Genomic DNA, 25,887 nt, shown 5'->3' with positions numbered 1-25,887 from the left:
GAAGCATACAGAAGGAATATGTACAAGGAGTAATGGTTAAAAACCCAAGATGACAGATTTTTCACATATAGCTGTAAGTGTGAGAAAGAATTACTTGTCTGAAAAGACCTTTCTAAAACATCGTGATAAAAGACTCTGCCACTCACACTTGGCAGCTAGATAAGATGTCTTCTATCAGCCTCTTGTAGACCCAGGCATCACCTTTAAGCCGTTGTCGCCGGATACCCACTGCTTCCGGCTTAGTGAGCTGACATACTTCTAACTCAAACTCCATAGTTACTTTACCAAAATCTGACCGTGTTTGACATTTCAGGGTATAACTGCAAAACAGAAGGAAAAACAGAATAATTGTTGACCCATTTCATATTTGTTTTGCAATGCTATTTTAAATCAGTAGAAGCACTTTAAATAAAATACCCCATTGCTGTTCAGAATATTGTGAAACAGTCCACAATTTAGTCACCTGAGAGCTTTGTAAATACTGTAGTTTCAGGGCACCATATTTATTATTATGCCCTAGGACCAATATGGAGCATCAATGTCCCACACTGCCATAAGAACCCCTGCTAGCCAATGGCCCCTCTCCTCAGAGCTGGAGCAATGGAAAGTTCCCATGTTTTTCCTAGACAAGAACACTCTGTTGGCTGCAGCTCAGCTGGTGTGAAAGTAGGAAAAGCTGAATGCAGAGTTTGAATGATTACAATGGAAGCAGGTGCTGCTGTGCAATCCAGCATCCTTCCATATTATGAGTTTGGAAATGCATCAGAGGATTCATGTATACTCTGATGTTCTACCAGTACCCAACACTGAAATACTCAAGAACTTGAGAAAATACATATTGAAAAGCGGGCACATTGGTTATTTCATGCATTGGGAACTCAGGAAATAGTCTTTCCGTTTGATCAAAAGTAAGAACCAATCTAAGCAATCAGTAGCTTAGTGTAGCTAGTAAACAGTACAATTTCAAATAATCCACAAAAAGCTGTGTGGCTTCTGCACACATTTTAAAATGTACTGACCTCTTGCCTAAAGGCTAATGTCTTTTAACTGCCAAGAATGAGAGTTAAAAGGAATCTACACTATTTTCCAAAATTGTCCCATTTGTTCATGTGACTGTACCTAAACCAGCTTTTGGTATTTAAAATTTCACATGAGATGGCTGATGTGATTTTTTTCCTAAGCATTACCCTGCTACTATTGGTTTATACCTGTTGGTAAAAGAACTCTGCTAGAAGACACTTAATATAGTTTTGCACTGTTTGGGCATGTTTTATTGCACATATTTATTTAGTGCTTTGTACACTTTCTATAAAGATTATTTTACAATAAGGTCAAGAAACTAAGTTTAAATACTTTGTTTTTTAAGGACTAGACTAGTAACCATTTAGATAGATACAATTTGAACTAATCATATTTTCCACTTACCCCTTCTGAACATATTCCACATGCTTCTTTGAAAGAACAATGATTATTTCATTCAACAGTTCGTCTGGATTCAGCAGATGAGTGGTGGTAATGTTACAATGTGCCTAAAAGTAAAATTAGGAGTAACATTGGCTTGTTGAAACAAGGAGTAAAAAAATAAAAATCTCTCCTAAAACTGAAGACATTGCAAAAAATTTTCATTAAGGAAGTTTCAGATCAGCTAACCATGGTGACAAACGCTTCAACATCCCAAAACTATCACCTTGCTGTATGGTCCAGAGCTGGGAAATGGCCAAAAGCTGAGACATAGTGCTTCTGATAACAAGGAGCAGGCAATGCGCCAGGCAACTTTTCATGTATAAAGAAAAGAGGTTACAACATGTCCTATATCTGGCTTCTGAAGTCACAGAAGCAGTCCAGAGAAGATGAGACTGAAAAAAAAGCTTGAAAAATTAACATAGGATGAGGATGCAAAGTCAGTTGAAAAGTGCTTCTTGTGGTCTTTATTTGGATTTAAATATACACAGCCCTCTGACATAACACTGTCTTGCGGTACTGTAGCCCAGCATCTCTCAACGTGCCTCAGGAATTTTGCATAGACTATAGACAAGAGAAACTGAGGCAGGAGACTAAAGGCATTTAGAGAAAGAATACAGCTTCCAGTTGCTCAGCTTCCTGGATTATTTGCACAGTCTAGACTCCTGTCTGACTGGCTGGTCAGGTTTGTAGCCCAATATCTTGTCCTGAACATGCATCATTGACAGACAGTTCTCAGTGTGTAGTAGGTATCCCAGCAGCCAGTTAGTTGAAGGGACACATCATTTGCTTTGACACAACTGCTTATGCCTTGATAAACAACCTGCCCTCTTTCAGGGTAATTATGTTTTTCAAACATGTTGCCTAAAGATTCAAGTACAAATATTTTCTCGTATAGCTTCTGAAGTATTTAAGTTGCATTTGAACAATGTATACAGAATCACTAGAGTTGGAAGGGTCCTCTGTAGATCATGCAATCCAATCCCCTTGTCAAGTCAGGGTCTCCTAAAGCAGGTTTCACGGGAATGTATCCTGGTGGGCTTAGAATGTCTCCAGAGAGGGAGATTCCATTACCACCCTGGGCAGCTTGTTTCAGTGCACTGCCACCCTCAATGTAAAGAAGCTCTTCCTCATGTTGAGGTTGAACATGAGGTCATTTTATGCCCCTCAGTTCAGTACAGCCTGTTAACTGTCTCTTGTTATTTACCCCTCTGTCACAACTGGCCATCAACCTGTGCACGCTTTGCGCCTTTTCTCCAGTAGAAGGAGAAAAGGCTTTTAGTGAGCAATGTCTCACATTTTAGTGAGCAATGTCTGTTGTAGTGCGTTTTTATACTTTGTAATACTTGGAAGTAGTTTTGTATTCCCATATTTTTCCCAAATGGTTTATCCCAGACTGTACTCCCCTCCCTTTACCTGTGTTATCCCTCTCCCTGGATGAGATCATCCCCAAACCCCCACCCTGGCTCTCTGTCAATCACTCAGCCTCCCATCCCTCCATGCAGAAGTTTCAGTCCAAGTCATCGAGTGATCAGCCAGAGGCTGGGGGTCAGCTCCCCAAGCCTTGCCCCATACGCTGTCCTAAATGTCTATCCCCCAGCATCCATCCCTTAGGGTCACTTAATGGTTGGTAGAATGTTATCTGCTTTTGGTTTCCACCTCCCTTTAAATGTAACCTTGGCACATCTCCCGGGGCTCTCGGCAGGAGGCCCCTGAGGGGCAGGAGCTCCTTTGGGACTCCTAATAAAACCTTGGATTAACCCCTGCTAAGAGTTGGCCCTTTATCTTCTACCGATGTCTCTGGTGTCTCTGCTGCTGCAAAGGCACCAGCCCAGGTGCCCTCAGTACCCTCGGGGCACAGAGAGTGTCTCCCCCCAGCCCAGGTGCCCTCAGTACCCTCAGGGCACAGAGAGTGTCTCCCTGCCAGCCCAGGTGCCCTCAGCACCCTCGGGGCACACACAGAGAGTGTCTCCCCCCAGCCCAGGTGCCCTCAGTACCCTCGGGGCACACACAGAGAGTGTCTGCCCCCAGCCCAGGTACCCTCAGTACCCTCGGGGTACAGACAGTGTCTCCCCGCTGTCAGCTGTGTTGGGGCTGCCCCCCAGTGTCTGCTGACTTGGGACTGGCCCAGGGCTCCTGAAAGGCTCCCAGAGAGACAGAGACAAATGTCTATACAAATAACATGATTAAAAACTAGCCAGTAGTTCTCCTTTCAAACCATGCTGCTTCCTTCACATTTGGTTTAGATGGGCTATAAGCAGCAAGGGCCAAACTCCTCCCTGGATCTGTTGCCTGAACCCCAGACGAACTGAACGTGGTAACTGGGGCACTGTCTTGTTATCAGCAATACTGTACGAGCAGTTTACTGTAGAAGTCAGGCAAGACAGGTCACAGAAGCTTTCACAAAACCGTTTCTGAAGCTACTGGATGTTTTCAATCATAATTATTGTAAGACAACAAATACATAACTAACATAATTACTTACTATTATAATAATACTTGCTTTATGTAAGTAAGACCTTTGCAGCAACCATACCTTAAGTTTCCTTGGACAATCTCTAGTGCATCGTTTCTTCTTGCTTGGTGTAAGCATCGTGATCACTTTATCTAGGCCTCTTTCAAGACTTCCAAATATTTTAGCTTTTCTCTTCTTTTGGCTGCTATCCACATGTGCAAGGTTGAGATCTAAATCCACTGACTGACACCTGTTACATGAAAAAATTAATCTGTTATTTTTCCCTCAGTCTTAAAAACCTATTATTTCAAAGATGTCACTAAAATATTACCAGACATGACAGAACAAAGAAAATGAAATCAAGTACAATGTATTATAGGAGTTTCTGTTTGAAAGCCTGTTGAAGTTTAAACCCAGAGATGTATCTAGAAATTGCAGTTCTTTGGAGACCTGGAAGAAGAAGGCACCTACGTTATAGAAAATAGATTATATTGAGTTACATAGTTTTAAAATTTTTCTCTACCTTCATTATTTTCTGGTGACTGTAAAAAGAGGTTTTAGAAAGGTTTTTACTGAAAGAATAGGAACAGCAGCTTGCTGTTGTAACAGGGCTTCCTAGGCAGCAAATGGATTAAGGTAGTCCTGCTCCGAATCATGAATGTACACAAACAACTGGACACTTACCTTCTTTCAGGAAGAATCTCATCTGCTGCCAATTCATCTGCATTTGTTGGGTTAGCAGGTTTCTTAATTGGGGTGACTGCAGTGAACTGACTCTCTGAAAGAAAAAACCAAGCCAAACCAGATATGTCTTTGTGTAAAAGGATCTTCTCTTCTTCACTGATGATTTCTCATTATTAATAATTCTAACAGTTCTCTACAATTCTGTAGTTCTAACAGCAGACCCCCTTTTCTATCTCAGGTCTATATTTTGGGAATTATAAAATATGTTTTTAATACTACCTCTACTCTACAAATTAAAACTATCACTGATTTCCCCAGGGCTCTACAAGTCAAACCTTAGGAGTAACTATTGCAGTTCAGTATTAGAGATTTGAGGACTAGAATTGCTTTCTTGCTCTGCTGCTGGTCCATGAATAAATATGGAGCAATCTGCTGCATTGACTAGTTGTGTTCTTCAGTAATCTGTTTGCCTTATATGAGGGGTGTAAGTTTATATAGTCATAATATACAATAGTATATTATGTAGTATAAAAATAATATAAAAATAGTATTAAATACATTGTTTAATATACAATGTACATGCTACACAATGATCTAAAAGTCAGTGTCTGCAGAGCATGGTTTTAAAGGTGCAGGAGAAAACACTAAGTGAAACAGTCAGCAAATAAGTTGTCACAATTAAAGCCAACTTCAATGTTCAAATTTTCAGCTCTCTACAGAATTGCACTCAGCTCCAGACAAACAACCTCAAAATTTCCAGTGGATTCTTTTCCTTTTCTATTTCCTGAATCAAAGATCTTTAAATGTGGCAAAGAATTAGCTTTCTTTGTTTAATCCTCAGAAATGTCACTAAATAAATGAGCTAAAAGTGTTTTTACATTTCCCATTTTGGGTAGTATCTCTTGTTTTTAGATATACACAAATGTCAGACATTTCAAGTTATGTACAATCTTAAGGCAAACTCATAAACTAGTTTCTGTATTGCTATTCTTTATGAATGATCTCATTAAATAGCAGTATGTTCAAAATCCCTTATTACTCAAATCCTGCAAAAACTTACTGTTCCTGAACAATGCTTCTTAGCACCTGAAATGAAAGAGTCTCCTATTGCAAGGAGCCTTTGGCATTTGAAGGACAGAGTTAGCATTTACAGAATCAACACCAAAACTTTAATGATAATCATTGAACTAAATGGTAATGAACATATGGGATATGTACATAACGAGAAAGGCTGATGACAGAAAATTCTGGTAACTCAGAAAAGCTGACATAATTTATACAGATTTCTGTGGTCTATTGCATAGCTGCAAGACCTACACATTGTTAACAGAAGCATTTTCACTGCTATACTGGATGGCCCCTATGAAAATACTGATATGCAACCATAAGAAATCCAAAAGCTATATTTCTCTTAGAACCAGCAATTAAAGCAGTATGCTTTAATTTTTAAAAGTATGCTTTTATTTTCATTCAAGGTAATCACAAAGGAAAAACAGTGTTGAGGAAACTGCAATCTCAACTTTCATAGAAAAGTGGAACCAGGTGCAAGCTTTAACAACAGAATGCTTGGCTCCTTGTTTGGGTATACCAAAAGGGGCTCACACATGATAATTGTGAGCAGCAATACAAGTAACATGCCCTGATGGATGGTTAAAACTATTGCAGCACCCTACCAGATGTACTAGAAGAAACTGGGTGGTACACAGAGAAAAAAAATTTAAGTGCTCCAGAATAGATGTATTGGATGAAGAAACATTGTGCTTATATTTGAGTTTCAGTAATTCCCAAGCAACATACATGTTCTAACCTTTCATTAGTTACATTCTACATACCTTTGAAAGCAGCTGCCTTAAGGGGAACAGCTTGTACCTGTGTCTCAATCTGACTCTTTGCAAGAGGAGTCTTAGGAGTAGGAAGCGCAAAGGGCATTTCATTTCTTAAAGCTGACACTGTCTCAACATTCTCTTTATTTTTATGCTTCTTTGATGCCACTTTTCTTGTCACTGGAGTTGACAGTGTGAATTCCGTATCCTCCAGTTGGGCATCAGGCCTCGAATGCTACAAGAGATGTAACAAAAAGAAAAAAGCCATCCTTGCTGTATTCTGATCACATTCAGGAACATTATAGACATGAAAATTCTGAAGCAGGGTAAAAATATCATACAATGCTTGACTATAGAGCAATAGTTAAATACTCCTCAATACTTCTGATTCCTTCAACAACTCGCTTATAAGGTTTGCAAGTAATTTGCTGCTTTTTTACCAGCTCTTCTAAATTCTTTAGCTTGCACATTTAAGGCTATTCCTCACCAGCTCATCTACGCACAGGTAGGAATTTCCCTTTGGCTTAATTGTAAAATTTTAATTGCTTCATTTGATTTTCTTGTCCAATATAGAGAGGCTGCACTTTTTCAGAGACTTCTCCAGCTCTAGCCTAGGTCTGAGACCTTGTTTGTTGCACCTTATTTTTTTCCTGTTGGTTTTAAAATCCTTATTTACTCATTTTCTAGATGATCAAAGTTTAAGTTTTAGTCAAATTACCTAGAGCTAGAAGAAGGCACAATGTATGTTCAGCTATATATTTAGAACACTTTACTCCACTTGTAACTCCACTAGGCTAGATTCTACCAAACACTTGCATATCCAGTAATTTTTATGTATAATGAAAAGAACTTTTGGATTAAGAACACCATATCAAACACCTGCTGCATTCCATGAGTATTTCTATCAAATTTTTCAGATGGAGATTCTTCAAACAGTGAGGCTCTATCTGTAAATTCCATGAATATAAATGCCCATGGCACTTCCCTGCACTCTGGTATATCTTCACAGTTTTTTCAGACTGGAAAGAAAAATTCAGTTGAGATTCCACTGTACACTTAAAAGTAAGATTTCATCAGAAAAGACTGCCATTAAAGTATAAATCTAATTTCTAAGTTCCTAATAATGAAAGTTCCCATGATGGTGACCTAGGTGTTATAACATGACTTTAATGTTGTGTTATAGATTTGTCATTTGTATCAAAAGCAGATGTGAAACTCTTCTCAAACAACTATTGCCAAATCATCTTTCTTGACCAGTGTCATGAAGAGAAGCAGCTCACAAAAATAGCCACCTTTGAATTCAAGGCTTGGACCACAACCTCCTTTTACCAAAAGTCCTAGTAATAATTTGTAAAGAATCCAAGAGAAGAATGAAGTAACATTTCAAAGGGGCTGGATAAAGGTAAACACATATATCCAAAACATATGACTGCTGAATCCACAACACTAATTGGAACTAGCATTTGGAGCCCTTCATCTGATGGCTAGCTCTGCTCTCCCCAAAAAATTGTCAGTTATTAAATCAAGGGATTTGTAACTTCAGCCAAGGTTGCAAACCTTCATTGTTCACACCACATACAAGCAGGTATATATCAAAGCATCCTTAGTCTCTAAGACCTTTTTGCTACCTACAGGAAACTCTTCCCAAGGATTTACTTCATACCCTTACAGCAAAACTCTACAGAGTAATTTAAAATTGTCAGTGTTTGGCTGAAATGGACACCATTATAAAAAGCTGGAATGGATGACATTTTAGTAACTTATGTTCTGCTGGTAGGTAACTTTCTGTTGTCCCATGATCAAGGATATCACAATGAGCAGATCTCTCATTACTACTGGAATAGAGAGCTGTCTGATAAGCTCTAGAGTTGTATGATACCTTACTCAAAAGCCCTTACCAGAGGGTTGCTAACTACAAGAAGCTGATACTGTAGTTGAAATCACATTCCATTATGAATGCATGATTAGGATACGTCAGCTGCTGTGTTCTAAATGTAATTCATGGCACGGTGACTATTTTTGCAATATGTTTCTATATCAAACATCTTGAAGTCAAGCAGTGTTATGTACAAGCTTGTGCCACCAAATTCAGAAATGGCTAAGTAACAGCTTCTGTTTGCCTTGTTGTCTTCACATTAGAGCGGGTCCAGCTAGAGAGCTTTGCTAGCTGGGTGTTCCAGCAAATTCAGTTGATATTCACCCAGATGCTACACACAGGCAAGTTAAATGTGCTCTGAGCACTGCTAGAGGACTAACAGATTGCTGTATTGTGTAGGCATGAATTTCACCATCATCTGGGAAGGCATAATGCATATGTAAATTAGTAGCATTTGCCAGTTTACCTTGGACATCACTAGAGATGAAGTAGCTTAACAGTTGAGAAAAACTGAACCTAGTGAAACTCCACCTTAATCATCAAGAGTGTAGAAGGCTAACCCACCATGATCACAGAAATCACATTATGTATAATCAGGAACACTTACGATTCATGATCTATTATGCAGCTCTAGTAGTCCTAGAATTCTCATACCAAAAAAGCTGTATGGGTGAACTGAAATGATTTACACGCAACTGAATCAGATACATAAGGTACTTATTCTGAGTGCTTACCTCTAACACAGAAAGCAGCACACTCAGACCATTTCACAGATGCTTTGTCTCAAGGGGAAACAGCTTATACAAGTCTGCAACTCTACTGAATGCTTTGGAATTTGTCAAATAGACTAATATTGCTGACGTCACATCCATTTGCATATTATATACAATGTTACAAGGAGTTTAGCAACTCTAGCCATGTTCTGAAAGGCCCTATCACTGCCAAACTACAGGAATAGAAATTCCCCTAAATTCCCCCCCCAACTTCAGAATCCCAATCATTAGAGAAACAGCAGCAACACATTTCCTTTACTCAAAGTAAACAGCTTCCTCTCTAGGATTATGTTCTCAAGTGAAACAGATGAGAAAGGGATGACTCCCTCTGATTTGATCACCAGTTCCCATAGTGCTTATGTCATCTCAGAGAACACTCCCCAGGTGACATATCATGAGGTATCAAAAGATTTTCCTTACCAAATGCAACCCTCAAGGCAGAAAAAAACAGAGGCAAACAGAGTGCAGTTAGTCACCACAGAAGAAGATCTGGAATTACCCAGGCCACAAAAGAGGGGATTTGAGCCCATTAACAAGGAGGGATTCTGTGCAACACCTGATGCATCAAATCCTCATAGATGGCTATTCCAGTGAAGTCAATCCAGAGAAGCAGCCTAGCTTGCTAAATCATGTTAATGAGACCACTGAACTCTTTAATGCCCAAGACTTTGGCTGTGTACTTAACAGAATATTCTGAGTTAGAAGGGACCCTCAAAGATCATCAAATCCAACTCTTAAGTGAATGGGCTGTACAAAATCAAAATCCCTGTGGTGTTATTACCACCATGCTCTAACCAGTTGAGCTAAACTCAGGCTCATGCTCTCTTCCTGATGTTTAGAGCACCAGAATGTCTCTTCAGGCAGAGCTTTGCCAATGCAGAGCAGGATTTTAAGCAAGACGCTGTCCTACTGAACTCATATTTACCTCAAGGACTGTCGACATCACGGTACTGGCATGCTCTGTTGGACATGGAAACCTTAAACGAACACGCTTGCCACGAGCCTTCTTGGATAGAAGCAAGAGGTATGTTGCTGACATGTGGTCATATTTCCACTGTGGGGTCAGGGAGAAGGAAAGAAAAAGTATTTTAATCTCCTATTTGGAAACATTGCAAGTACAAGTCAAGCACAGCCTTCTGAGTATTTCTATGTCTCTACAAGTTTTTCTACCTGATATGCAACCCTAATTACACATAACTGTAATTTCAGACTTCAAGTGATTTGCATTACGTGCCTGAAATCAAGAAAAAGGCACTATGTTGGTTGTTTGCAAGTTTGTAGTTCATGAAGTAGCATGGAAATGCTGGAGTGAAGATCTACTGAAGTGAATGCAAAGCTAGTAATTCAGTTGACTTCAGGAAAAGTATAAATTTTTTGGAAGTAACTCCTGCTCATTCTTTCATAACTGCCAACTTTTTGCATGATTTTCAGCAACTCTGTGTGAGGAACACACCACTTTTGATGGGTTTGCAGCCCATCAAATGTAGTTAGTTCGAATAAGCTATAAGGGATTAGAAGTCTTCCAGGAAAGGACTATGTAAACATCATAAACTTATTTGGAAGGACTTTTGCCTCTGTAAACAGGTTATTCTGATTATTTGCTATAACTGAAGAACAAAAAGTATTAACTCCACAAGTCTGTTTTAAGTATCACACACATTTAAAAAGTCTGTTTCTGCTACAGTTATGTGGAAAACCCAAGTATTTTCAGAAACCCAAAATTATTGTCACTGCTAAGAAGTACAAAGAAGCAGATAATTGAGTTTTAATGAAGAATTTTCAGATTCAGGTAAAAGCTGGAGTACACATCATGTTTTAAGTCTTTTCAACAGCCTGCCATGTTAGTGCTAACATTTGCACAATTCTTCCAGAAGTATTCAGTTCAACTTTTGTAATTTGTCATCAAAAATGATTAAACATACTCACTGTTTTTAGAAATCTGTGAATAGCAACTGAAAAAGCCCCATATTTTTTAGACTGCATGGGTGTTGTTGATATTTCTATTTTTTTTTTCTTTTCCTACTCTTTATTGAACAATTTCAAAGCAAAAAGAGTTAACCCAGGAAATGGTATCTGTTGTTCAACTATAAATTTATACAAGTCTATTCTGACTTTCAGAGATTCAGAAGGATTTTACCATTGTGGTAGGATAGAGCAAATAGTAAGATTCAGAGAACATGAAGATCACAATTAAAAGAGAAAAAGAAATAAATAAATTTGATCCTCTGAAATAGTGGCTTGTAGTTATAAGCTACAGCCGGATTCTAGAGTTCTGCAGGGCCTCCTTAAATCTGAAATGTATGTAAAATATCATACTTTGGAATATGTTAGCATTGATCTGGTAACACAGTAAATTTATTTACTCTATTATTGTATTTAATTACTGTAAATCACTGACAAACTTCTTACCTCATTTATTAATTGCAATATAGTCTCCCTGCTCTGCTCATGAAATACAGAAAGCTCTGTTACACAGTCCTCATCAAGATGCCCCAGCTGCAACAACACAATGGATATTGAAATGTGAGGTTTTCAATTTACCCCCTAATCCATATCTGACAGTGACACTGTTGTGAAACCCAGTGGGCTGAGTTAATAGTCGATGATTTTAGACCTTGTATTTCAAATGTTTAGTATCACAGCTAAACACTGAAAAAGTCATACAACTTCAACAACTTCACAGCCACAATCCTCACAGGTGAGAGCTTATAAATTCAAATAAGCTACCCAAAAGCCAGTAAGATTTTTACTAGAATGGAAGGTATGCTTTCATCTGCCTATAAATATCCAAAGCTATGAGCCATGCCCATCTTTACCAGAGCCAGGTTGCGCTGATGGTGTGAGCGCAGTCAAACTGTCTTTATTTGGGGTAACAGTGGCATCTAGTGGCAATAGGAAGCATTGACTGTCAACATGCAGGAACTTGGCACATTCTGCTGACAGCCAGATTATTTTATTATTGTTTTTTTTCCTCTCCATATTGCGTTCATCTCTCACATAAGTAAAACAAGTGACAGAGAGACAGGATGAATATTCTTTCAATGAAATTTTAAATTTTCCAATTAAAAATTGGAAAATTTTAAATTTCTTTTATTTTCATTGGAATTTTTGAAAATTCCAATTTTCATTGAGGACTACATACAAGATAAACTATAACCATATCTAGCATGACCTTCTGAATATTTGTGTTTTACAAATTAAAGAAAGTACTGATCAAGCAGCCTAGGGAAGGAGCTGGTCATTCATATGTGGAAGGACTTCACTTTTTGATGAGAATTCAGTTATTCTGCATATTCAGCTAAAGAATATAAGGAATACTTTTGAAATTTCTCCTCAAGAGAAATCAAGACCAAGTAAAAATATTTTGACAGCTAAAAGAATCAGAAAAGAACCACAACCATCTCAAAGTTCAGCTTCTAACAATTTCATACCACGCACTATGAGGATGGTAGTAAGCCAGCAAATATTACATGAAATGCTTTAGTATCTATCTGACCAAAGTACTTACTGGGTATTTACTTTGCCACTGAACAGCATCAGAAAAACCTTGCATGAGCCAAGGATGACTTAACAGGTGTTGGACTGTAATCCGCTTCTTTGGATCGACCTGGTGTGCCATAAAAATCAAAGTGATACTTAAATTGTGGAGAAAAAGTGAAGAAACAATTTATCTTCCACCCAGAATGTTAGGGTGGTTAGGGACAAAACCAGAAACGAGTACTTTTTCAGAGCTTCACAAAAGGAAGCTCACACCCAAAGATCTTAGCTGTGAAGAGCAGTTATGGAACCTACAGCTACAGCAGATCTCCCAGGGATATGTAGCATTGGCTTTATTCCTTAGGTGTATATGTCCATATATATGTATACGTATATAGTCCAAACATACATTTGGACTACAAAACAACTCTTGTTTTTATAGCACATGATGAAAAACCAAGTGCATGCTGTTTGAAGACTTTGTTAAATCATGTAAACTTTGGTAATTATTTTTGAAATCAAACATATTTCCCAAAGAAATATGCGTGGGTGAATTTTTTTGCTGAAGGCAATGGTAATATTTTCTTTAAAAATTGCAAGAATTAAACTTCTTATTTAAACACAGAATATTTTTAAATATTTCATTGATGTAACGTTTTGAACAAATTACACAGTACTTTATACATCTATTGAACAGAAACAATAACCTTTACCTGCAGCATTTGGTCAAGGAGGAGTGTACTGCTAGGAGAGAGCCACTTTGGAGTACTGTATTTTCCTCTCTGCAAGGAAAGAAGAGGATTTAGAACTAACGCTGAACCTCAAAAGGAACTACTAAGTTACTTGGACAATAGTGACATCTGTACTTTGTAAAAAATAGAACAGTAGGAAGATGTTAACTTTGTTTAAAGAATGACTTGCATAGATGTCATGGCAGTACTAAAACCCAGCAGCATTAGTAAGGAAAATGCTTGAATCACCAGCTGTGGTTTTTGTCCACTCTGCTTGTGTGATACTTCCATTTCCACTCACTTTTGCAGTTAACCTGCTCCTTTCTCCATTGCCTTGGTTCATGCTATGAACTTCATACTGAAGTTCTAGAAGTGCAAACATACTGGATTCTGAATGACTGATATTAGCACTTTGCAATGTGAAGATTCCCTGAATTCACTACTTTTCAGACACTAAAATTACACCATCCTCGGTATTAAGATATTCTTTTTTGAATAGGTTACATCTAATGCTAAACTTTCAATCTCATATAGCAGACAGGAGAAGGGTTACAGATCTAGCAAGTGAGATTTTTTCAAGATAATAATTTACAGTTGTTTTTCTTTAATTTTTGATTAGAAGAAAATTGAAAAAAACGACTCCCAGAAGTGAGGCATAACAGTAGCTTGAAACGAAACCAAATTCACCACCAAGAATCACTTATTTCTGAAAGAAAAAATCAATACAAAGTCATTGTCAAGTAACATAACTTTGTAATGGCATTTTTCTTTCTACAGAGAAATGCCTTAATAACAAAACAGTTGGTACCATATGCAGCCACATTTCTAAGTACAGTATGCATTGTGTTGACATCACAGATTAACAACTTTCAGTTACATCTTTACAGACACTACTAGTAAGTTATTTACTAATAGTTCTGTAGGCTGTTTTAGAACATAGCTTTACTATGAAACTAAGTAACACAGGTAATCTACATTTTGGGTTTAGTATAATGCTACAGAACACCAACATAACAAAGAGCAATTCTCATCTATTGTATTGTGGGCAATACTGAATAGTAAATAGGTTATGATATCTGCCAAGCACCTAAGGTCATACCAGAAGTAAATCTTTTTTACAGTAGTTGTACCACAGCTTAATTTTTCAGTCAAAAAGTCAAGCCACTGATTCACAAATGAAGAGTTAATTCCAGGGAATTAACACTGCATGTAAGGCATATGATTTTATTTAAATTCAAGCAGCAGATTTGACTTGGAGCAACAGGTTTGAGATGAGATTACAATAAATTTCAGGATTTAAAATGTGTGAAACTAATTCCATAATAGTGGGTGTCCTCATTTGAAACAATTTTCAATTCCCAACCACATTTAATGAAAACAATTTCAGAGTGGAAATAGCAAGTATGCATCTTAACATGATTAGTTTTTGACTGCTCCCAGACCAAGCTTTAAAACCTCATTTGTTGTTTCAGCTCATTTCAACTCATTCCACTGCCAGACACTGTGTTGCTACAAACAACTCAGTTCATAGTTCCTGTCCAGTCTGGACTATGGTAACTACACAGAATAATTTTTGATACTCTTAATTAAGATCTCCATTTCACATCTGAGTTCTCAGCTCAATGAATGCCTTAAGCAGTTGGTTCATTTACCTGGTTCTGCATTATGGTGTAATGAGCACCAAAAAGGGTTTTGTCATCCTATGACAGCATGCTTACAAGTGGACACGTTCTCAATGTGCTCCGACCTTCTGGGTAGACAACACAGTTCACACCACAAGCAGAGAGGGAAAAGCAGCTCAACAACCCTGTTACTTAATGGCAATTTCACTGAGAAACTAAGTGCTTGCTAGCATTATTTGGACAAGAGTCCTAATCACGTGGTTTAGGTAGTCTAGCAAAGAGCAGGGAGCTGGACTTAACGATCCTTTTTGCTGTCTTCCAACTCAAGATATTCTAGTACTATATGAGTTGGGAAGTCATGTAAAATACTGGCATCTCATCTGAACATTAGCACCTTTACACAATCTCTTTGTATTAGATAGTCTTTGCTTTTTTTCCTTTTTTTTTTATTTTTTAAAGTTCTCTTCAATAACTCAAACAAAGCTTCCTAGTCAAGGTACTTCCTTCTGTCAAGGTACTCAAGTGTACTCCAATTCCAGATTAAAAATCCACTCTCTTGAAATAATCAGGTGCTTCATAGAGCTCAGACTCTTCTGCCCCCTGAAAACATTTCCTGTGCAAACCAGCATCAGTTGCCCCCTGCCAAAGTAGTCCTTGAATACTCTCAAGAAGGGTTTTTTGTCTTTTTAAAGACAGATCAGACTCTTGGTGAGAGGAGAATGAGGTAGAGGAATACAAAGCCATTACTCTACACTGCTCTTCATCATCCAACTCAGACCAAGCTTCATTAACACAGATTCTTATGGCAGCTCAGAAGTGGCTGGCAGAGATGCATATGTGATGAGGAACAACAGCTGTTTAGCCACATCAAGAGGAGTTTAGAGGGAAAGAATCAATGACTTAATCGTATTATTTACTATTTATTCAACTCCTTTTGGAAGAGGAAAGTATAATAGCAGATGCAGAATCCTGCTTTTCCTACACATGAGAGTGGCTGACATTCAAGAAGAGTATTTTTTAGTAATTTTTAGGGAGAAGACAGATAAACACTTAGATATAAAAGTCCAGCTCACTAGCAAGAAAATGCTTTTCCGGAAACTCACTTTTCTACTGTATCATAGGACCAAGCTAGAGTACTGCACAGGCTGAGGGAAAACAGAAACAAATCCACAAAGTACTGATCCAAAGAGAAGCAAAATATAACAAAATTCAGCAGATAAAATTTTTTTGCTCAAATCAGAAAGTAAAAATTTCCCATAATGCTTAGTGATTCCTGTTCCTCATGTATTCTAGTATCATCAATACCTACCATGATCTTCCTGTAGACAGCCATGACATTATCATCATCAAAGGGAAGAAAGCCACACAGCAGAGCATACAGCAGTACTCCCATACTCCAAATATCTGCCTAAAAAATAAAAGTGAGAGTTCACAAACCTCCTCTGCTTAAAATAGCTTAGAGATTGATCACATTGTGTCCTTTTGGCAAAGCCCACATGAAACCTGTGGAAAGTAGGTTCCTTAACTCTGGACAGAACTCATGAAAGCACACAATTTTCAATTCACTGAAACTAGAGCACTAGTAAAACCATTACCCTTTTTCTTAGGTCACCAAATTGCTGCATTACCTTCAAACTACAAGGAATTCAGTGACAAAAAGGAAATCAAACTCATCTGAAGGGATTTTGTACTCGAAAGTACTTGTGATTATGACAGCTGTCAGTACAGTAACAATCAGCTTTAAAGTCACACTGTTTCTTTTCTGTATGAACATGACAAGGTCTACGTGCCTCATACTTCAACTCTCACTTCAGTCATAAAGATAAAGGAGGTTTGAGAAGCACCAATTTTGTGAAAAACTAAAAGAAAGCAAGACTTAGAGGTCAGGGACAGTAGTACAAAGGAGATAAAGGAAAAAAGACTGACTCCATCCAACAGCACAGACAGTAAGGAAGTTTGAGGAGATTGAAATTGCAGCATTTTGAATGGATTGACAAGGGCATGTAGCAGACCCCAATGTTCTAGACATGGAATCAAAGCTGAATAAATGCTACAGTTTTTGTTCTCTTTAATTTTAGTACACTGCACAGTAAAAAGAGCAAGTTTTCATAGAAGATTTCAAAGGCAAAGTACACAAGATACTGAGATGGCATAGAAATTTGCAACAAGACTTGGAAAATTAACAGAACAAATTGCTGTTTGGAATAATGTGGTAGATGACAGTTATTTTTTGTAGAGCAACACCTGGGAACAGTGAAGGATTAGTCAGAGATGAAGCAGCCAGGTGCATAATCTTTGGTCAGGAGCCATTCCAGGCTGTCACTACTCTCAGTCACACAGCTTTTGAGGGCCACTGAGGCAACATGACAGTGAAGAAAGACACCAGGGGAGTTTATCTGAATCTCACCAGCTTTAAATACATGGTGCGCATGGAAAAAAACCACCCTAACCTACAATTTTATCACCTACCTCTGAGCCAATGTATGCTTTGCCCTGAATCAGCTCTGGTGCTGCATAAGCTGGGCTTCCACAGCAGGTATTCAGATGGTAATCAAGGCCACCCTAGAATAAGATAAAACTGATGACAAAGAAACATTTCTATAGCACAAATGGTCTCTTCTAGCAACAACATATTAAAGGCCTCAGAAGCTTCATTTTCTAATGCTGTCTATATATAGTCACCTAACATTTTGCTTTGGTATAATATATGGCTTCACCAGGCAAAAACTGTCCAAGACCAGGAGACTCATATCCCTCAGATCCCAAGCTGCTCCTTCACATGTTCTCCCAGCAGCCTTTTCTGCAGCTCCTCCTGTGATAGGAATACTTCCCTTTACGACCAGAAAGAAAACAGATGAATTTGGGCATTAGTAATCCAGGAGCTACCGGGCAGGAGGCTGGTTGGATATTTATATCAATATTTAAGGCAATAACTTCATGAAGAGCCACTAAAATACTTCCTTATTAAAAACGTGTTATTTCTTAGCCTGGGCTTTGTTTTAAGCAGATAAGATTGAGATGACATTGTATCACCAAGACTGTGGTATAATACTCCTGATTTCCTGCAAGGTGCTTTAACTTGACTCAGCTAAAGCAATCTGTGGACTTTGGATCTGTAAGATCTTATTTCCATTAAATTCCTTCTTCCCAGCACCCATCTCATATGTGAAGATGACAAACAGAGCAGCAACATAGAAACAAACTTTAAACTTGATAAACAACTCAGTACCACCATGTGGATGCAGAGACTTTGTAAAGGTAAGGGGAATCTATTTGATTTGATCCACAATCTCCACACATAGAGAAATCCTATGAAAATGACACATGCTATTGAAAATTATTGGAGGCAAATGGACACCAACATAAGCTTTACAGTGCAAGCCTTTGTGGTAGTAGATACTCTACACACAAGGCAATATGTGCCTTATATTGGGATGAAAGATGAAGTGCAGGAGGAGAAAAACTGATATTCTGTGCACAAAAACTGTTTCACTCTGGTAAGGCCCTACTAAGCAATTAGCAGTGGGACAACTACACCAACCGCTCAAATTCAGGGCAAGGCTCTGCACTGCACCCTGAAGGCACGCCTGCAATTTTTATGTGCGCGCTGTAGCTAATTAAGCTCTGCTATGATAGCAACTGACATCCTTACCTTTGGTTTTGCACAAAGTCCAAAGTCTATCAGCTTCAGGTTATGTTCTTCGTCAATCAGCAAATTTTCCTAGTAAAAGAGAAAGTGGTAATGAATTCTTACATAATGCCAGGTATCCAAGAAACCACATTTTCGTTCACCCTATTTCTTCTTGCCATTACCAGCCATAATTACTTGAAGCTCTCCTCTGGAGATTTTGGTCTGTTGCTGATGAATATATCCTACATTTCAGACAGGGAATACAAGCTCCTACCTGCTCAGAGAGGCCTAGGGAGCTGCTACACAGAAAGCAAAAACTGTGATGCAGCAGCCTGCCCTAGCAGAAAATGCAGCCAGTGATATCACAGATGGTGTGAAAAGAAGCAGAGCTGGCAAAATGGGGAAAGCCACTTGCCCTCTGTTCACCACACTGAGAACAGCACATTCAGTTTCTGCCGACCCTCTAGCACAGGAAAGACAGCAAACCAAGGTCAACTCTGTGGATGGAAACCAGCCTGTCTAAGGTGCTGGAGCACTTTTTCCATGAGGACACTGAGGGAGAGATGGTTTTTCAGCCTGTAGGTGACAAAGTTTCAGTGGAGACTACTTGGCAGCCTTTTCATTCCTACAAAGGGGGCATAAAGACAGCACCAGCCCCTCCAGAGAAGCAGAAGGTGGGATGATGACAGTCAACAAGCTTCAGGAGACATTCAGACTGGTGCTAAAAACAGTTCCTTTTTTATGAGAAAGAAGTTAAGAGCCTAACAGGTTTCCCAGCAAATTATGGTGCCTCGTCCTAGGGAAAGGCCCAAGATGTGCCTGGATGAAGAAGTTTGGTCTGACATTGTTTTAAACAGGAGATAAAAGCAGAAGCCACTAGAAGTCAATTCCCAACCAAGTTATCTCACAATCCTATGAATACTCAGGTCTCCAGCTACAAACCAAATCTTTCCAAGAGGGACACAGAAGGCTTTGCTTGGCGAAAAGCTCTTTGGAGACAAGGATTTCCTGAGCTGTCAAGTAAAACGCTTGTACCCAAAGAATTTGCTTTTCTCAGTTATCAGTGTCTCTGAACATGCAAACTTCTAACCCCTTCTAGGAGAAATAGTCTCAAGGCTTCCATTCCCTAAACCCACGCTTAAATCTTGTGGTCACAGCAAAGCCACAGGATCAGTCTTGTGGCTCATCCCTCCTCTGTCCTTACTTGTTTACAGTGTGGGAGTCACATTTTCCTTTGAATGTCAGAACAGAACAGTTTGCACAATAGAGAGGAACCATAACAACTCTCCCTGGGTACGTGCTGGAATAAAGGGGATAGCAAAAATGCCTAACAGTCAAAATCAAATCTGTGCCTGCTCCACTCTCAGCTGAAGTGCACCATTTTGTTCCTCTTCCAGAGGAAGAGCCTTCCTCAGATACAGCTACATCCAGCTCAGTTGAGGAACAAAGCAATAAGTAGAAATAATGCTTCTCAGCAAATGTTAACTAAACAGCTCTAAGCACAGGAGAACAGAGAAGACAACTCACACCAGCTCCACTCAGAGAAATAAAAGTGGGTGTTCATTATTATTTGTGCAAATTTGACTACTGTTCAGACTTACTGGTTTGAGATCTCTGTGGGCATATCCCTGACTGTGCACATAAGCAATTGCTGAAACAATCTGACGAAAAAATATGCGAGCTTCCTCCTCAGAAAGGTGGTCCTTAGAAATTATGTAATCAAACAGCTCTCCTCCAGGACAGTACTGCATGAAAGCAAAGAAAAAAAAAAGAATACATTTGGGATACCGTCATGAAATGTAAACATGAACAAGGGCACTGGACAGCAGGAAGGCACTCTTCTCTTTCTCTCCCTCTACTTAATCCCAGCAGGACCCAGCCAGTGTGCAAGAGATCCAACAAGACCAAGAGCCCAACTCTTGCCTGATGCTTCCCACAGCCATATCACACAACCAGCACAGGTGACAGAAACTGCCTAAGACATGACAATTTGGTGGCACTTCTCAGGTCCCACATATCCTGCTGGTGCAGTTTTTTGGAGTGTGAGGTGGGAATTAAAGTCAGTTTGTTTATTGCAAACAGTGAAAAGTGGCTTTTACAATGAGACAGAACACATTATCAGCTTCATTTTTAAACTACAACACCTTGGACGCACTCATCATTGAGATAATTTTCTAAGACTTGTTTCATTTGGACTCTACTACCATCTACTGCTACGGCTAAACCCAGAGATTTTTGCCATAGCAGAAACACAATTCCTTACCTCTAAAACCATGAATATTTTCTTGGGTGTCTCAATCACATGATACAACCGGCAAATGTGCTGGTGACTCAAGTCCTTCATGGCATCGATTTCTAATTTAACACGAGGCAAGTCATCCTAAAAGATCACAACAGCAAGGTATGAAATTGCCAAGTAGTTTGACAGCCTGTACCTCAAAGTAAGCCTGCACATCAGAACTGCTCAAACTCAAACCAGCATCAGTTCTGTCACTGCTTACCTGCCCTCCTCACACACTGGTCAGTAAAACCCAAAGGGGCAGATATACAATGCTACTATTCTCATCAGCACTCTGTTTGACTTACAGTAGTTTATTTAGTTACTTAATATTTAAAGCTGTAACTGCCTCAGTTTTACAGCCAGGGAATATTGCCCTCTCCACATGAGGGCACAGGATTTTTGGTATCATTAAAATCCTTTCAAGTTTACAGCATCTACCACTATCCCACAGTGACAGGTTGCATCCGTGCTCCTGAGAGGTCCACAGGAACAGCACATTACCACCTCTGAAGTATCTTTTGGATTACCTGTAAAGCGAGCTTGTCCATGATTTTTATTGCAACTTTTTCACCAGTGAGACGATGTCGTGCAAGTTTTACTTTTGCAAACCCACCTGGAATTTAAAAAAGAAATGTATAAAGCTCTACATGGTGACAAGCTTTCTCATCCTGATCTCAGTTGCCCTGAAGCAAATATGATGCACAGCATGTGGCACCATTGCTAGAGGAGGAAGCAATTGCTGCCACTACCTTCCAGTTACACTTCCACAGTTGTGACCCGCAAAATACACCGAGAAACATGACCCACAGACTCTGAAGTAACAGTTAATCTCTCAGATAAACATCGAGGTGAGTGGACACATCACACACACTTGCTAGCATTCACAGACTGAGCCCACCTGTGCCGATTGTTCCGTGTAATTCATAGTACTTGAGAATTTCCTCATAGTCATCTCCGGCCATTCTGCGACCGCAGGACGCGGGCAGCTCTTCTCAGCACCTGCAAGGGGAGACCGCAGATTGCGCTCATGCTTTCGGGCAGAGGAACCGACTCACCAGCAGCCCCCGGGGAAGGCGGAGCGGCTGCTGTTCCCACAGACCTGTCACGGCTCCCCAGCGACCCGAGTCGCAGCGGCCAGAAGACCCTCGAGTCCTCCCCCGTTTCTTGGGGCGCTGCCGGCAGGAGCCGTCCCGAGTGTTACTCCGTCCCGAGGCAGCGACCCCACAGCGGAGCAGCCTAGAGAGTCCGTTACCGTTCAAATGTCCCGCTTCCGGCCTCCGGGATCGAAAAGCCAATCTCCGCGCGCCGCCAAACCGGAACGGGCGTGGAAGGCACGGTATACAGGGTGGGAGGGGGACCGGGAGTGGGGGCTGCCAGCGTGGGAAGGTGCGTGCTGCCGGCCCGCTGGCTGCTAACGGGCGCAGCTTCAGCCGAGACCAATCCCTACGGAGATAGAAACGTCTGCTTCTCCCAAGAAAGCGCGTACCCCGGAGCAGCGGTCGGGACTGGGGCGGGGTCCACGCCGCAGGGACTGGCGCCAGGCACAAGATGGCGGCCGAGGCCGTTGCTCCGAGGAGGTGGTGTCTCCCGCCGCTCCCCGCGGACTTTTCCGCCAAAGCCCCGGCCGGCCGTGGCTGCCGTTCCCAGCACCGCTCCTGGGCATCCTGGGGCTGGCGTATCCGAGCCACGGTCCGAGTCTCTCCGGGCCAGAGCAGCGCGGGGCAGGTGGGAGTCTCCGTTGTGAGGTATATGTTTAGATGACTATTAATAGACAATAGGCTCATTAATGCAGAATTGCAGCTTTGCTCTGTGCACGCGAAGAAACACAAGAAGTATGGCAAATGTGAGGGGAAATGGGCAGGAAACATGGGGGAAAATAAGGTTGCAAAATCATCAACTTTTATCAAAATGTCCACAGCAGAACTAGACTGTGTGGCTCCCTCAGGATGCTGCACAGGCTCAGGGCCAGCCATACCTCCAGAGATTAGCCTGGCCTTGGCAGCAAGGTGCTAGTCCTCTGTCCCATCCTTGTGCTACCATGCAGAGCCACCAAACAGTCTGTGCAGAGCCTGGAATGCCCTCCTGAAGCAGGATGGCTGTTGCCAGCAAAGAGCCCACTGCTTGCTGAGGGCATAGGCTTCCATCTGGCAAGGCAAGGCTTGGACTGGTATGTGGCTGTGCAGGCAAAATGCGGCGGGGGCAGGATTAGAGAGTCCCTTTTCTGTAGATGTACATGATCTTGTTCTCTTGGGATAGCTTTTTGTCACTTGGGACAGGCCCTAGACACTGCAGATTTCCTCTAGGGACATATCTTAGTTGATGTAGTCTTTCCATTCTTCCTCCTCCTTGGCAAAGGCTCTATCCTTGGACTTTGGCACTAACAGGACTGGAAACCTCCAACTGTTCCTGCCCACTGCCTGCTGTGGGCATGGGCTTCTAACAAGCGAGGTGAAGGACTGGGTGAGCAGCAGGGGCTGTGCAGTGCAGCTGCCTGGCTCTCTGCCCCTGCACCTGTCACCTGCCAACTGAAGGCCAGAGAAGCTGGTTTTGCTGCCTCTTGTTCCTCAGAAGCAAGAGATGCCTGGTGCTTCCCTTCTTCAGGAGCTCTGGCCAAAGCTGGCTCAGAGGCTGTGGCACCCACTGGGGCAAGAAGTGCTCAGGTCACTAGCTGCCTCTTCTGCTACCTCTGTGACCATGCTGCTGAGACAGCTAGGGTTAGCTGGGTAGCAGTGTGAGGGTCCTCATTGTTCACTGGGCCCAAGGAATTGTCCCAGGTGCTGTAGCTGACATCATCTTCTGGTGGGGGACAGACCTTGGTCTTTTTTGTCTTGTCAATGAGACAGTTTTTTTTTTCATTGTCATCTTCCCTTTGAGAGAGCTCTTTGTTGTTGCTGCCTTCCCCTTGGGACAGGTCTTGGTCTTTCTCCTGTTCCTGTTGGGACATTGTCTTTCCCATGGGAGACTTCTTTGTATTTGTCATTTTCCTAGTAGGACATGCCTTTGTCAAAATGATATTCATCTTGGGACATGTCTTTGTTGTCTTCCTGCTGGGCAATTTTTTTGTCATTGTCCTCTTCCCCTTTGGAGAGGTCTTTGTCTCTCCTGTATTTGCCTTGGGACATCTCTCTGTCATTCCCATGTTCCTCTTGGGACATGTCTTTGTTGTACAACATGACATTGTTGTATTCCCATTATGACAACTCTTTATCACTGTATTTTTCTCACTGTGCCAACTCTTCATCTCCTGCATTCACCTTGAGACAGATCTTTCTCATTGTTTTCTTGGCTTTCAGCCAGTTCTTGGTCTCTTGCCTTCATTTTGGGACAGCTCTTTGTCTTCCCTTGGCAGAGCTTTTGCTATCCATCGTCTTCCCACTCTTTCTCTTCCTCAGATAATGTGGCATGATTGGAAAATTTGGTTCCAGAAGCTCTAGCACCCTCTGATGACTCATGATTTTTTCAAAATCCTGGAAAATTTGTCTGGCTTTCTTGAGCAGGGGCAGTCTATGCTCTGCACAGGCTGGACTTTTCATCTTCACTTCCTGTGAAGGCTCTGTCTTGGACACAATGCTCAGATCCTTTGCAGTCTTGTGGTGCACCAGCAGAGACCTGCTGCTGAGGTTGCATTTAATGATGCTGCTCTGTCCAGTGCCATGTCCCTGCATCTTTGCCCAGGGAAGCTGATGTAGCCATGCTGTGTGCCCAGTCTCAGCACTCTGCTGTGCCTCTGGCTCCACATGTAGTTCTTGTGAGGAATGTCATGCATAGAGATCTGGTTCTTGTCCTTTGCACCTGCAACATAGGCTTCGTGATGGTGTGGTGCAGCCCTCATGCTCTGAACATCTGTACCCTGCTCACTGTGGGTGCCCTGAGCAATGGGCCTGTTGTTGGCTGTGGTGATGGCCATTCTCCTGCCCCTGGCCGAAACAGTCAGCTGCTGGATTCTGCTGTCAGAGGAGGCAGCTTATGTGTGTAGGAATGCTGCCACCTGTATTGTTGTCAGATGGGCTCTCTCTTTGGTGTCACTCTGGTGTGGACGAGGCAGTGACACACTGCACCAGGCTGTTCATCTGCGAGAGAAGCTGAGGAGAGAGGCTGCCTGACTGTGGCCCTTGCTCCTGCCCCCTGTCTGTTCCTCCTGCCTGCCTGTCAGCAGTTCCTTGGGGTGGGAAGATGTTAAAACCTGGCTCTGGCTGCCTTGCAGTGCTGCATACATCTGCCTGCCGTTCACCTGCATCTGCCTCAGGTCCACCTGTGGGAAAGTGGAAGCATGGGATGGAGGTGGCTTCTTTGGCTAGAGGCAGAGCCCTGAGACAGCTTCATGATGCCCAGTCTGTACAAAGACATAGAAGCCAGTTTTTAACCTTGTCTGTGTAGCAACTGAAAATAACAGACCGCCACTTTGTCAAGTAGGATTGTCTTTATTAAACACACTTGAGTGTTTGTATGTTTCTTCCGTGTCCAAATTTAGGATCAATTATATAGCCAGTAGGAGAGAGAAAGTAACCATACAAAATAAAGGAGAGTAGAGCTGATGTTTCTAGCTCTTAAAATTCATCCCACAGACATTCACAGACCAGATTTCAGGGCTGTACATCAAAGCACAGGTATTTATAGCTGTATTTGATCCCTTGGTGTTCTGTGTCCCATGGGAGAAGAGCTGTTAATCAAGGTCAGGATGGCCCAAGCAGGCCATTGCTTCCACCATCTGTCAAGGTATTTAAAAGGTGGGAAATGTGAGAGGAAAAGGACAGGAAACATGAGGTAAAAAAGGGAGGGAAATGTGAAGGAGGAAAAGGGTGGGAAACAGGAGGAGTAAATTGTGAGAAACATGAAGAAAGAAAAAGGCCTAGCAAATGTAGGGGGAAAAGTTTGGGACATGTGAGAGGAAAACTGTGAGAAACATAGGGGAAAATTGTGGGGAATATGAAGAGAAAAGTGAAAATATGACTGAAGAAGGGGCATGAAATGTGAACCTCCAGGTCACATCAGCTCTGGACCCCACTGCAGCCCCAGACCCTCCAGCTATCACTCAGCCTTGGATATTGCCAGCATCTACCAACAGTCCTGGAC

At 41.2% G+C, this 25,887-nt stretch overlaps 1 protein-coding gene across 1 annotated transcript; it reads right to left on the bottom strand.

Moving 5' to 3' along the window:
• MELK (maternal embryonic leucine zipper kinase) lies at positions 1-24,721 on the bottom strand. Its single transcript, XM_054652426.2, is given in 19 exon segments — positions 1-320; positions 1,426-1,529; positions 3,998-4,166; positions 4,601-4,694; positions 6,433-6,658; positions 9,998-10,126; positions 11,482-11,568; positions 12,581-12,679; positions 13,263-13,331; positions 16,212-16,310; positions 17,372-17,464; positions 18,555-18,623; positions 20,135-20,278; positions 20,797-20,913; positions 21,342-21,427; positions 21,713-21,787; positions 21,790-21,813; positions 22,067-22,575; positions 24,540-24,721. Coding segments are annotated over 19 exon segments (2,553 nt in total). The 3' UTR covers positions 1-142.
• Positions 24,722-25,887: the final 1,166 nt, after the last annotated feature.

The sequence above is a fragment of the Agelaius phoeniceus genome, chromosome Z (genome assembly GCF_051311805.1).
Source record: "Agelaius phoeniceus isolate bAgePho1 chromosome Z, bAgePho1.hap1, whole genome shotgun sequence".
In the NCBI taxonomy this organism is placed as follows: Eukaryota; Metazoa; Chordata; class Aves; order Passeriformes; family Icteridae; genus Agelaius; species Agelaius phoeniceus.
Note: the sequence above shows the minus strand (reverse complement) of the source record. Positions and strands in the feature narration are given on the sequence as shown.